This window comes from Notothenia rossii (assembly GCF_949606895.1).
Source record: "Notothenia rossii genome assembly, chromosome: 7".
Lineage (NCBI taxonomy): Eukaryota > Metazoa > Chordata > Actinopteri > Perciformes > Nototheniidae > Notothenia > Notothenia rossii.
This window is the reverse complement of record NC_136905.1, coordinates 3,056,248-3,071,247: the sequence shown is the minus strand read 5'-3', so window position 1 is coordinate 3,071,247 and position 15,000 is coordinate 3,056,248. Positions and strand designations below refer to the sequence as shown.

At 43.3% G+C, this 15,000-nt stretch overlaps 2 protein-coding genes across 2 annotated transcripts in view; one reads left to right on the top strand and one right to left on the bottom strand.

Annotated features, from left to right (window-relative positions):
* Positions 1-14,957, bottom strand: part of LOC307013494 (neural-cadherin) — a gene marked incomplete at both ends in the record, with an annotated part of 72,489 nt that extends 57,532 nt beyond the window's left edge. Inside the window, 2 exons of the mRNA XM_079640894.1 lie at positions 4,194-4,382; positions 14,915-14,957. Coding sequence (XP_079497020.1) covers positions 4,194-4,382; positions 14,915-14,957 — 232 coding nt within the window. The remainder of the gene's footprint in view (positions 1-4,193; positions 4,383-14,914) is intronic.
* The window catches only part of LOC307012830 (uncharacterized protein), a 271,685-nt gene that overhangs the window by 171,138 nt on the left and 85,547 nt on the right, over positions 1-15,000 (top strand). The gene's annotated exons all lie outside the window — the stretch shown is intronic.

Sequence of the window (15,000 nt, the reverse complement as noted above, 5' to 3'; positions counted from 1 at the left end):
ATCTCCTCTATTCATGCAGACATTTCACTGACACGAGTTCATCTGAGTTTCACTGCAGGACTTCTGTCTGCAGGAAGGATTTCAGAACCCGCTTTATGAAGTAATGAGTCTTTAAACCCAGAAATTGATTTTAGCACCGCCGAAAACGTCCCTCATCTGGAAGTTTGAATGTGTTTTTGGTTGTTAGCTTGAAATAAGGTCTTTGGTTGACACGAGCTGAAGAGATTTTTGTTCTGCGATGCCAAATACGTCAGCAAAAAACAATGGTTGCCAACAAGTGTCTAAAGGAAACAACTAAACATCATCACACCCAACATTAGCTCCTTTTAGCTTAGCGGTGGTGATGTGAAGTCATGTGACCGTGCTGTAGTTCCTTTATAGCCCAACATTAGCCTCCTTTAGCTTAGCGGTGGTGACGTGAAGTCATGTGACCGTGCTGTAGTTCCTTTATAGCCCAACATTAGCCTCCTTTAGCTTAGCGGTGGTGACGAGAAGTCATGTGACCGTGCAGTAGTTCCTTTATAGCCCAACATTAGCCTCCTTTAGCTTAGCGGTGGTGACGAGAAGTCATGTGACCGTGCTGTAGTTCCTTTATAGCCCAACATTAGCCTCTTTTAGCTTAGCGATGGTGACGAGAAGTCATGTGACCGTGCTGTAGTTCCTTTATAGCCCAACATTAGCCTCCTTTAGCTTAGCGGTGGTGACGAGAAGTCATGTGACCGTGCTGCAGTTCCTTCATAGCCCAACATTAGCCTCCTTTAGCTTAGCGATGGTGACGTGAAGTCATGTGACCGTGCTGCAGTTCCTTCATAGCCCAACATTAGCCACCTTTAGCTTAGCGATGGTGATGTGAAGTCATGTGACCGTGCTGCAGTTCCTTTATAGCCCAACATTAGCCTCCTTTAGCTTAGCGGTGGTGACGTGAAGTCATGTGACCGTGCTGTAGTTCCTTTATAGCCCAACATTAGCCTCCTTTAGCTTAGCGATGGTGACGTGAAGTCATGTGACCGTGCTGTAGTTCCTTTATAGCCCAACATTAGCCACCTTTAGCTTAGCGGTGGTGACGTGAAGTCATGTGACCGTGCTGTAGTTCCTTTATAGCCCAACATTAGCCTCCTTTAGCTTAGCGATGGTGACGTGAAGTCATGTGACCGTGCTGTAGTTCCTTTATAGCCCAACATTAGCCTCCTTTAGCTTAGCGATGGTGACGTGAAGTCATGTGACCGTGCTCTAGTTCCTTTATAGCCTAACGTTAGCTTTTTACTTCAGAAATCATAAAGAAGTTAGTGTGTGGAGATTATCCCGCTGAACTAAACAGGTCAGTATCATAAACGTTTGACACAGAGATTATTTCCTGCTCTTGTATTTTTGTGGAGCGAAAGGGAGGAGATGTTGCCTTCAGGGTCAACTACAGAAATACAACTTCTTACACTGTATTGTCTCACATTCCCCATTTTCTATAACCTCCACTGAGAAAGTTGTGTTTCTGCTTGGTTTGTCCGTCTGTCAGCAGGATGACTGAAAAGTAATGACTTCATTTTGATGAAACTTGGAAGAAGGGTCCAGCATCGGACATGGAAGAATCATTCAAATCCTGGGTCGTATACACAAATTACATTTCACTTCGACAAGATAGCCCTGTCAAAAAGGTTGATAATAAACATTAAGAAGATGGATGGAGTTCAGCTTCCTTTTTAAACAACTGATTGAGGGTTGCAGGAATAAGGAGGGCTTCCTTTAGTCATGACTCTTATTGACTGTAATAAAGAACGACTGTATGTAAATTAATCTCTCTTTAAATAATTTTGTTCACCGAAGAACTAAAAAGATGCACAAACTTTTAGAAAGAAGCACTTTTCTCTCTACTGTGATTTAATATCCTCACAGTGAGTGAAAATCACATTAAAGCTACTAATTGGCTTCACACACACTGCCTGAATATATTTCCATATTGGCGTGATATTAAAAAACATTTTGAATGTAAATTATTGGATTATTCGTCGGTACACATGTAGTCACACTTTGCCAAAGGGAAGTCAGAAGCTCCTAATACGAAAGCATTGGAAATTAGCTCTCAAAATATCTCTCCTCTTCTCTCCTGGAATAATATGAGAAATAAGAAATCCACAGCCAGCGGCACCCAGCCGCCCCCTCGCTGCTCTCCAGAGACTCTCCCATTATTCCAGGATCTGGGAGCCCCGGGGAGCGATTAACAGTGCAGCTTCATGCCGTTTATCTGCGTTTCTCTCTGCTTCTCCCACTTGACGCTAATTGAAATTCAACAAGTCAAATTTTATTTATAAATCTCTGCTTTCAACAAAACAGGTTTGTCACAAAAGGCCTGGCGGAGCAGCAGCGGACTAAATAAAAAGATACAGCGACAGATTGGATCAGAAATAAACTGCTTTCAGGGAAACACCACGGGAACAAGGAGGAAGCCGGGCTGTTGGAGTACATTAACTCAAGTACTGTACTTAAGTGTTAATAAGAGGCACTTTAAATATTCATTTAATGCTGCTTTATACTTTTACTTCACAACAATTTGAAAGCAAATATCGTACTTGTTGCTCCACTTCATTTATCTGACTGCTTTTTGCAGGGACTATCAGCTGATACCGAATATAAATCAGTTAATAAATAAACACTGACATATAATAATAGGTTAAAGAGTCCTCTCCTGCTGATGTTCAGGTGTATTTCAGTATGTAGTGTCTCTACTTTAAAGAGTCCTCTCCTGCTGATGTTCAGGTGTATATCAGTATGTAGTGTCTCTACTTTAAAGAGTCCTCTCCTGCTGATGTTCAGGTGTATATCAGTATGTAGTGTCTCTACTTTAAAGAGTCCTCTCCTGCTGATGTTCAGGTGTATATCAGTATGTAGTGTCTCTACTTTAAAGAGTCCTCTCCTGCTGATGTTCAGGTGTATATCAGCATGTAGTGTCTCTACTTTAAAGAGTCCTCTCCAGCTGATGTTCAGGTGTATATCAGTATGTAGTGTCTTTACTTTAAAGAGTCCTCTCCTGCTGATGTTCAGGTGTATATCAGTATGTAGTGTCTCTACTTTAAAGAGTCCTCTCCTGCTGATGTTCAGGTGTATATCAGTATGTAGTGTCTCTACTTTAAAGAGTCCTCTCCTGCTGATGTTCAGGTGTATATCAGTATGTAGTGCCTCTACTTTAAAGAGTCCTCTCCTGCTGAGATTCAGGTGTATATCAGTGTGTAGTGTCTCTACTTTAAAGAGTCCTCTCATGCTGATGTTCAGGTGTATATCAGTATGTAGTGTCTCTACTTTAAAGAGTCCTCTCCTGCTGATGTTCAGGTGTATATCAGTATGTAGTGTCTCTACTTTAAAGAGTCCTCTCCTGCTGATGTTCAGGTGTATATCAGTATGTAGTGTCTCTACTTTAAAGAGTCCTCTCCTGCTGATGTTCAGGTGTATATCAGTATGTAGTGTATCTACTTTAAAGAGTCCTCTCCTGCTGATGTTCAGGTGTATATCAGTATGTAGTGTCTCTACTTTAAAGAGTCCTCTCCTGCTGATGTTCAGGTGTATATCAGTATGTAGTGTCTCTACTTTAAAGAGTCCTCTCCTGCTGATGTTCAGGTGTATATCAGTATGTAGTGTCTCTACTTTAAAGAGTCCTCTCCTGCTGATGTTCAGGTGTATATCAGTATGTAGTGTCTCTACTTTAAAGAGTCCTCTCCTGCTGATGTTCAGGTGTATATCAGTATGTAGTGTCTCTACTTTAAAGAGTCCTCTCCTGCTGATGTTCAGGTGTATATCAGTAGTGTCTCTACTGGGACATGTCTCCATGCTTTAATGTTCAAAAAGCTCTTTATTTTTCTTTGTGCTGCAGCACCTCTTTTCACCCTCCGTCTGAAACCAGAGCCCAGTCTGCTCTGATTGGTTAGCTGGCCAGCTCTGTTGTGATTGGTCAACCGCTTAGAGATATCCCGCCCTTAGCCTATCACGTACAATGTGATGGAGCGCAAGCCAATAGGAGCGTGAGTGTTCTATAGTCATGTAACTATGATCCGGATGTAATCAAAGGAGTCCAATTGAGGTGTTTCAGGAGCCTCTGCAGACCATTTACATGCACTAACACCTAAAGAACACACTACAGGAAACGAAACGAAACGAAACGAGGAGAGGAGAGGCAACACCCCAAAAAGCAGAATGAATGCTCCACTCACCGTCCAGGAGGAGGAACTGTGTTTGCCCGGGCGTCTCCTCTCGGTGTCGAGCGGACAGCTGGTACACCGCGGAGCCGGGCGGGGCGTCGGGTCCCACGGCCCCCAGGTAGGGAGAGGGGAACATGGCCCACTGCAGGGCCGCCTGGCTGGGGAGGCTCAGAGTCAGCCTGCACAGGTACCACTCCTCACCTGAGAGAGCAGAGGAGGGTATTCATTTAGTTTTAATATACTGATCAGAAACCCTCTAATCGTCCCACAGCGAGGAAAAGTACAAACAGCAAAGGTACAGTGCGGATAAAAGGCAAAGTAAATGAGTAGACTAACATATTGAATAAAAAGTCAAGTAAAAACAACAAATAAGTAGACATTGGTTTCTGTTTTCTTTGTTTGCGTCTTGCAGCGGTTTGTATTTGCAGCGCTTTTAGTAAACGCTGGGCATGTTTCCCCAAGTTGGTGAATTTCTAAATGCCGCGCAGATGTTAATTCATCTGCATGTGTGTTGGCACATTTTTGTTTTTATATTTGCATCGTTTCGGAATCTACAGCGCATTTCTCCTAATGGGAATGTTTTGGGCTGTGGTAGCGTGTTTGCACCTGTAGATAGTCAAACAAAACCATGTGTTACAATGCAACCCAGTCTCACGGCATTTCATGTTATATAGTCACGAAATGTAATCTATTGATTCGTGTTCACCAACACAATTTTCCTATTTTTTTCGTGTCACACAGAACGATTAAAAAAATACAGATTTCAGTATTCTGACACAGAACGATTTCAAAAGCAATGTAAATAATAACAAATTAGAAGGAAAAAAAGATTACAAAAAATACAGATTTCAGTATTCTGAGGCTCTGAGCCCCATTTCTTTTCTTCATGGACGGCAAAAAAAGTCAGACATTATGCAATTTAAAATAAAAACAATGATCGTGGCTTGATATTGAGTAAGAACATGTTTTTATAAACCCCAGTCTTCCAAGACACGACCGGACCAAAAGACGTGGTGCAGGGACGAAACATACTACCAATAGAAATACATTGCTTTTTTTTCATTGTATTTTTTTTTTTTAAATGGTAAAATCGTGTTGGTGAACACGAATCAATAGATTACATTTATTTTGTGACTATAACACGAAATGCCGTGAGACTGGGTTGCACAATGCAGAATGCACTATGAGTACCGGTTGGTGCCTTAACAACAGCAAAAAGTGGAGTCTAGCCGCTCAACAACCGCCATCCTGGCTACGTAACGAAAGTTAAGCGACCAGCTGCGATTTGTCCGCTGTACACAGCATCTTACAATTAAAGTAATACATGTGGATTTTTTCACCGTTGATTTAACCAACACAACACTTGCGTTCAAAATGAAGCCACTGTTCATTGTATCAGGTTATTAAGCAGTCTGTACTGATTTGATAACACAAGCGCTAATGTGGCAAGCTAGCTAACAGCGCAGACTGTCACTTCTGGTCAGGGGAAAGCTACGGCCTGGTCGAGATGCACACACTGCACAAGTGTTCACGTGTACGACACGGTACTGTACTGCGTTTAGGAAACACAAGAGAGGATTCTGCTCTCGGAAGGAACTCTCTTTGTCTTGTTCTCACACAGACATCAATCTCCTGCAACCAAAACATTTCTCCTAACGACCAAAAACTATTTAGTCAGAGCACCGAACCAACCAGAGCTCTTCCGCCCTGCATGAAGGCGTGTGTTCATGTATTTATTTCCAGCTTGCTTTATGAAATCTGTAAATAAGAGTTGTTTTGTGTATTTCAGTTGCTGCCTCACTTTGCTGTGATTGTTGTCTGCTCAGCTTTGTAGTATCGCAGCTTGTTAGCTAGGCTAGCGCCACTTGTTCAGACTGAGGCATGAAAAGGGGACGAGGGGACATTTCTGTAAAACATCCGTCGTGTTTTTGTCCTCTTTCATCTGAAGACGAGGAGTGAGGCAGCGTCGTGGAGATAACATGGCATCCGCACAGCAGGGACTCCCATTCGCCCAGTCACACACACGCGCGCACACACACACACACACACACACACACACACACACACACACACACACACACACACACACACACACACACACACACACACACACACACACACACACACACACACACTTCTTCTCTCTTTGCGTATCTGTTTGTGTCGTGTTTTCTGAGGAGGGATTTGTTCGGTTTGAAGGTGTTTCGGCGCTCGCTGTTGTTTTGCCTCCTTGTTTCACGGCCGCGAGAGACAACATCCCGAACAAGAGAGGAAACTTCACTTCAGAGGCACAAGAGAGGAGGAGGAGGAGGTGAAAACACGACAACGTCTACATCTCTTTTTGTATAGTCTCTGAAGGTCTGTCAACAAACTGAGAGCAGGAGATGAAGAGGAGGGGAGGAGGAGGAAAATAACCCCCTTTCCACCGAAGCGGTTCCAGAGTGGTTTCGGAGCCGATGCAAACCCATTTCTGGTGTTTCCACTGAACCTGAGCCTTAACACTTTATTGCGAGTTCAGGAGAGAGGAAACAGTCGTCACAGAAGCAACAGTGCTGAGACTAGGACGCAAAATCAATTAAATTTAAAACACATTAAAAAGGCATTCGTGTGAAAGATGGATTTCATGGATAGTATTGACCGTGAAGATCAAATATGTCCACTTTCTGGTTAAAACTTCCATCTTTAATCCTAAAAATGTCAGAAATGCATTCAGCATCCTAAATAACGGCCCAAAACCACTCCAAGAATTTTTTTTACTATCGTCCACATAAGCTATAATGCTAATTGATGCTAATTAACGCTACTAATGCTAATTGTGTAAATGTCCCATCATCTGCAGGTTAGCATCCGGCAGCTTCTATGTTCTGGGGACCCTACTCTACATTACTAAAATAAGACTTTGGGGGACTCAACATTTCTGGGTTCACAACAGAACGCACATAGACTTCAATGTGAGGATAGGAGGAGGATGGAGGAAGAGGAGAGGATGACATTTGAAAAGAATGGAAAAGAGAGGAAAGAAAGAGATCGGCCTTTATAAAGTTAAGAGGAGGGGGTGAGGGGATGAAGGCGAAGAGGGGTTTTCCGGCTCACTGCTCTCCTCTCTCTTCTTCTTCTGCGTCGCCGCTCTTCACTCAGCTCATAAAGTCCAGAATAATCTCATCTATTCCTGTCTGTTGTTTTACATATGCTGCGCTGTGGGCCGTGTGGACGTGAAATGAAATCTGTCCCATTACCGTGATAAACATCAACACGTCGGGGAGAAACGCCGGAGGTCAGCACGTGTGTGTCAGCCGGGGCGAACAGACTATAAACCAAAACGTCTGCCTCCATCCTCCATCCTCCATCCTGCAGGCTGAGGAAAGGTCACTGACAGCAGCACAATGACATTTAATTAATGCTGAGTTAAGATACGTAAGTGCAGCTGCCTCTGGTTAGTGGAGGCTGGGAGCAGAGTTATGATGTTGTTCAGCAAAGACACAATAGAGTTCTGAGCATTTTAGCACTTCCTGTTCCCTCGTCTGGAGGCCATGTTTGTTTGGTTAGAAGCGTAAAAAAAGATCAACTCTGAAGATATTTTAACGTTTAGTTCTACGACATAAAACACGTCAGTACATTTTAAACACAGTGGTTGCTAGCAGGTGTCTAAATGAGACGACTAAATGTCATCACGACCAACAATAGCCTCCTTTAGCTTAGCGGTGGTGAAGTGAAGTCATGTGACCGTGCTGTAGTTCCTTTATAGCCCAACATTAGCCACCTTTAGCTTAGCGGTGGTGACATGAAGTCATGTGACCGTGCTGTAGTTCCTTTATAGCCCAACATTAGCCTCCTTTAGCTTAGCGGTGGTGACATGAAGTCATGTGACCGTGCTGTAGCTCCTTTATAGCACCAACATTAGCCACCTTTAGCTTAGAGGTGGTGACGTGAAGTCATGTGACCGTGCTGTAGTTCCTTTATAGCCCAACATTAGCCGCCTTTAGCTTAGCGGTGGTGACATGAAGTCATGTGACCGTGCTGTAGTTTCTTTATAGCCCAACATTAGCCTCCTTTAGCTTAGCGGTGGTGACGTGAAGTCATGTGACCGTGCTGTAGTTCCTTTATAGCCCAACATTAGCCACCTTTAGCTTAGAGGTGGTGACGTGAAGTCATGTGACCGTGCTGTAGTTCCTTTATAGCCCAACATTAGCCTCCTTTAGCTTAGCGGTGGTGACGTGAAGTCATGTGACCGTGCTGTAGTTCCTTTATAGCCCAACATTAGCCTCCTTTAGCTTAGCGGTGCTGACATGAAGTCATGTGACCGCCTTCAGGGTCCAACACAGAAATACAAAATACGTGCCCTACTGTATATACTGTTAAATATTTACTGTGTGTGTGAAGCTTAATTGACATTCAAAGTGCCAGTTTATTTGCATTGGCAAAGTGCATCAATTCCTATAGTATTTTTTTTTATTTTCAGTACATTTGTACTCTAAGTAGTCTGGTTCTAGCTCTGTGCTCGTACTACTAGAATATCTACATCATATTAAAGTTACTAGTTTTGCAGCAGGGTTTTATTGTGTCCCTCATCCAGTTTAGTGTTGTGTATCGGCTGACTCCCTGTGCCCAGGTGTGTGAACAAAAGCTTCTTCCCCAGCTTTCGCTCGTATCCTTCCACTCGGCCTCCTCAGTTAAAAGAAATGCGACTCGTTGCCTGCACGCTGAGCCTCTCTCTGATCCGGACCAGAACTCAGTGAACATAAGCATGCATGCACACAGAACTGCAGAGGAGCCTCTGACTCCGGCCTGCAGCGAGGAAGAGGAGTGGAAGAGCAAACTTTGCCATACAAGGATGGACGTGTTTGTCCTCTCAGGCGTGAAATATCTTTTCTGGCTTCTTTCACATCTCAACCTGACGTCAAATGAGTGTGAAATCATGTTAGTAGTAACTTTCTGTCTATTATTTCTGTCAGTTTTTGCCGTTATGTATATTTTATATGCTGAGGTGATTCTTACACACATTTGAAGTTACTAGTTAAGAACGCATGAGGAAACACCTGAATATGAACGCTTGTTATTCTGCTCAGCCTCCCATCAATGTCTTAATGCATCCTTGTGCTTTTACCCACAATGCCGTGTGTTTTGGGGTATTTTTTACTGCCCTAAGTGAGATCCTCATTCCCAATGAACTGCACCCCAGGTTTGACATTGGACATCAGCTCTCAGTATCTTTCCTCATCCTTATCTGGAACAACGTCGCCCTCAGGCTGGACTTGTTAAACCATATTTTCATAAATGTATACACAAAGAAACGTGTAGATGAATAGTCAAGTAAAGAATCTAGACCTACAATTTAGATAAACGAGTTCAAAAGTTACTTGGACAGCCGATGAAAGGTGAGATTAGAAGCTGGTCGGCTGTACTGTATTTGAAGGGGACTGCTTGAAAAATTAAATTGACACTTTTCCATCACTTGTATATCCGCCATTGTTGTTTAGAACAAACAGTCGGCTCTCCATGACGCTTCGAACACGCCTAAATGACTCCGCAGCTGACAAAGAGCTGTACTCGAAGCCTGACAAGATGGATTCCCGCAAAGTCCTGTCATATCTCGAGCATCCAGATTCTGTGCAAGGTAAACCTCTCGTAGATAAACTGCATCAAACACAAACTACGATTTAAGCTGATGAGAACTTGGTTATTTTAGCTTTGGGCCACTAGGGGCAGCAATGACACAATCACACATTTTAAAACGTGCATGGACAGAAGCTGTGAGATTCAGATCCAGCCAACTGTCTACATCTGTGAAGAAGCTGCTTTACTAAACTATTGCATCACTTGTGTATCAGAGGAGCCGACATTGTTGTTTAGACATATTGTCAGTTCTCTATGTCGCTTCGAACATGCCTAAACCACGCCATAGCTCCTCACAAAAAGCTGTACTTGAAGCCTGACGAGGTGGATTTCCGTAATATTTGAAAATCCAGCTGCCATGTAAGGTAAACCTCTTCTTGTCCCACTTCATAAAACATATCCCACAATTTAGGCTGATGAGAACTTGGTTATTTTACCTATTGGCCACAAGGGGCAGCAATGACACCATCACACATTTAAAAACATGCATTAGCCGCTTTCACACCAAGTACTTTGCCGTACTTAGTTCCCAGTACTTAGTCCCGCCGAACTCTTTAGTCCCGGAACTATCAAGTAACTCGCGTTCACACCGGAATAAGTCCCTGAGGGAGGATTACGCAAATGAAGCCGCTGATGTCACTTCTTCTTCTTCTGCTTTGGGTTTACTGGCAGGCCGCAAACAACTTCACAGCGATTTACTCGCCAAATCGCCAGAAGCGCCGACACTTCCTCATCATTCCACCGCTCCCACGTTTTTTTTTGTGTTGCCATAAATTAGTCTCTCTCCGTTGGTGCGCTGGGCTAATGCTAATAATGCTAATGCGAGCAAATAAAATGGCGGCTTTACAAAACTTTTCAGAGTTTTACGGGGCGTGCTTGCAATTCGCCCAGCCGATGAGAAATTGGAACCTTTTCTTCACCAGGAAAGTCCCACCTCTCTAGCATGGACTGAAAAGGGGGTGGAAAGGTTCTCATGAACTAAGTTCTAGTTCCAGATCTTTTTGGTGCGAAAGCAAAATCCCATGAACTATCAGAACTATTCCTGGGAAAAGTACCTATTGACAGGATAATAAGCGGTGAGATTCAGATCCAGCCAGCTGCCTAAATCTGTGAAGAGGCTGCATTACTAAAGTGAATAAACACTATTGCATCACTTGTGTATCGGAGGAGCCGCCATTGTTGTTTAGACATACAGTCGCCTCTCTATGTCGCTTCGAACACGCCTAAACCACGGCAAAGATCCTCACAAAAAGCTGTACTTGAAAACTTTCGAGGTGGATTTCCTCAAGAGCACGAAATATTATGAAAATCCAGCTGCAATGACACCCTCACACAGGTTGAACCATACTTTGAACGCAAATGAATGGTGCAATTTAAACGGTTAACCGCCTGGAGACAAATGTTCTTATTTAAAATATGGTGAATTCTGTCTTTTTGCCCCATGACATATTGATTTGATTAACTTTTGGTGCTTTAGGTTATGAGAATGGATTTGTTATTCTATTTAGTTATGGCACAACTGTTATTTTTTCCCATTTTTCTAAATGAAATGCAAACATCTGCCTTTTTAGGGAAACCTTATTGGTTTAGTTATAGCCAGATGTTGGGGCTGTTGCAGATAAGATCTTTTATTATTTTACTCTTGTTTGGACTGCAATCAAAGGCACGTCTAACTGCATCCTACCTGGAGACTAGGTTTTGTGTTTGGACTGCAAAGCTTGTCTCTATCTCACAACAGAACAGGCTTCAGGGAGGAAGAGTAAATGGGTTGATCTGGCAAACGCATTTCTGCTTAACTTTCACAACTCGGATGATTCCCAAAACATTTCAACGAGAAACTCCCAAAGAGGAACGTTACTTTCAAGGAGGTTGGGGAAAACTGGGCATCAATCATCGTTCATGTTTAAACACTTTTAGATATTCCAAGACAACAGATATTTCTGACCAAGTGTCTGCAGGATTCCCGGGTTGATTCAGCTCTGTCTGTCTGTTCCTTTAAATCCTTACTCTCCCCCCCCCCCCCTCCCAATGTGTTTCTTATACATCCTGGTCCCTGCTGAACTGCTGTTTGCTGCTTTTCTGCAACTTTCATCTTCATCACGGTCCCTCCTCCAGTTGTGCATAACCAGATAGGAGCGACGAAACCCTAATTCCAACTGCGGTGAATATTTAACACTTGAATGGGCATCCACATATGAACATTTGGGAAAATGTCTATTAGACCCAAATTAGACTGTTATTACAACCAAGTCACACAATTATTAAACCCTCATTATACCAATGTTAAACCCATATTACTCTCTTATTACCCCCTCATTATACCCATGTAACACTGTTGTTACAACCATTTGAATGTGTATCTATTAACATGATGTAATATTGCCCAAGCGACAGCAATATTACTTCGTTATTACACCCACGTTACGCTGTTATAACTATTATATTACACTGTTATTACACCTATATCAAATACTAATACACCCCTATTACACCTATGTTACACCATTATAGCACCCGTATGACACCCATATTATACTCATTAGGGATCGACCGATACGGTTTTTTCAAGGCCGATACCGATACCGATTATTAGTAATCAAGGAGACCGATAACCGATATTTGGAACCGATATACATTTGCAGTAAAATCAGAAAATCTTGGTGTCAAAATGTAGAATAACAAAACTTCTTTGAAATGCCTTTTTATGTTTAATGAACTTTTCAATATCTTAAAACTGGTTTCCTCTCTGTGACCCTGAGTAAAGTAAATGAAGTTAAAATAAAATAAAAACTACCAAAACTTGTTCGGCACTTCTGATAGTTGAGTCTCACTCATTTAGTAGTCCCAATTCGGCAGCACCAGATTGTGGTGCAGAAAGCAGAGTTGCTTCGAGGCTCCACTAGCAGCCGTCCCAGCCGTCCCAGTCGTCCCAGCACGTCACAGTTTCTCCGCTGCGAGACCCCCCCCCCCCCCCCCCCCCCCCCGGTCCCTTTGTAACTGGGAAACTGATAGAATTGGATCATAACTGTTATTATACCTGTATCACACTGTTATTATACCCATATAACACCCATGAAACACCAATATTATACCGTAAATTCCCCGTTCAAAATACCCCAGGATCCATAGGGGTTAGCTGTTGCATCACCATATTGTGCTATAATGGGAGAACGGATAAGAGTTGGAGCTCTGTTTGTGTGTGTCCTCTGTTTATCTGCTGAATCTGTTTGGAAGCAGCCATGGCCTCATTTCCTGGCTCAGATCAATAACGTTTCACAAAGCTCTCCACAGTCTGTTGTGCTGAACACAGAACGCTGTGTTGTCCCCGTCGAACAGGAAGTGGTGAGGATGACACGTCCTTTATCAGAGAGGATAAATAGTCCCAGTGAAGTGCAGCTAAGTCCATTTTAAGCCGCCACTTACTCATTTGAATCTCAATGCAGAGTGTGTCACAGCTTGTTATGCAAAATGGGGCTAAAAAGAGAAAGGGAATTGTGCTTTGTTTACGCCCAACTCCATTCTGCTGCCTTTTAATTTAAATTCATTTGTTTGTTCGAGGAGGGGATTTGTTTGTCTGACACACGGCGTATCGGGATCAGAGCGGGAGGCGGCACAACCGAGAGGACGGAGAAACAATGAGGAGCTATTTTCTGTCTCTCTCCTCTGAGACTCACACTTGAATGGCGGCTGATGTATTCAGCGTGAAGCCGAGCAGCTTCAGAAATAGAAGAACCGCCGCCTGCGAGAGCTTCAATTAGGGGAGGCATGTCAGATGTGGGGGGATTAAATTACACTGTGGTCGCGCCCACAGGTTGTCACACAGCAGATGATGAAAGGTGATTAAAGCGCAAGTCGTGTTTATTTATAAAGCGCTTTAAACAGATCGGTTTGTCACGACCTGCAACACGCCGGAGTTAAAACGAGGCGTTGAGAGACGAGAGGACAAGAACAAGTCGTTAAAGAGCCAAAAACAAGCAACCCCAAGATAACCTGCACACCTTTTCCTTTAGTTAGTGGGGGGGAGAGTGGGAGAAACACTACGGTGTTGGTGTCAAATAAAGAAGCAGCAATCTACCAGCCAACTGCAACACGTTGTATAAAGAGAATCAGATGGGGGTGTATTACAGGATTTGCATTGTCCTTATTGCTAGAAGATAAATGTTTCTTACAGATGCAAAGCTGTGGAACATCTTTATCAGATATCAAGTAGACAAAAACAAGACACACCTTTGGATAAAAGAAAGACCTTTGACTGAGTGTCCTGCTGACAGGAGAACACTTGATCCCTGTTAAGCCTGAAGTGTGTGTGTGCGTGTGTGTGTGTGTGCGTGTGTGTGTGTGTGTGTGTGTTTGTGTGTGTGTGTGTGTATGTGTGTGTGTGTGTTTGTGTGTGTGTGTGTGTGTGTGGGCATCAGGCGAGTTCAGACACACACACACACACACAGCTGTGTTTCCACCAGAGGGATATCAGAGGGATTCTTGTTACCTGAACTTGACAGAAGACACACACTGACAGAAACACACACACAGCAACAAAATGTGTGTGTGTGTGTGTGTGTGTGTGTGTGTGTGTGTGTGTGTGTGTGTGTGTGTGTGTGTGTGGGATGCATCTCTGTGCTGACTTGCAGGTGTTCCTGTGAGACCTGTTACCGAGGCGACATGTTATAGGTCTGTGTGACATGTGAAAGCACTCTGGTGTGTGTGTGTCAGATTTAAAGTGAGTGAATGTGTCCTAACTGTATTAAAAGTGTAATATACAGTGTGTGGTGTAAACCAGGAGGCATGCGATATTTCGGTTCACTGTCCTGGATCTTTCCCTGGAAAATGATCCACTGATTTAGAGACTTATCTTTCCCAATGTGGGATAGTTCGAAAAAGTATTATGGCATCAAATGACAGATATAGGATTAGCAGTACCAGCGTTTTGCTGCTACAGTATTTGCTTCAACGACCGGTGTATAAGAATAGAAAGCGTCGTGCTATAGTAACAATGTGGTTCCTATAGTAAAAAGTGAAAGAGGCGAGTGAGGAACCTTCAGTCTGGGTTCTGGTTCTGCAGTGGACTCGAGGTGAAAGTTAAACAAAATATCGTCGGACAAACGCTCGTCTGTTTTATGGACCTGACTCTCCATCTGGTCCCTGGGAGCCAGCGGACAGAGGCATCCTGCCGCATCCTAATTAACCACCTTATAGACTGGCCTACTTT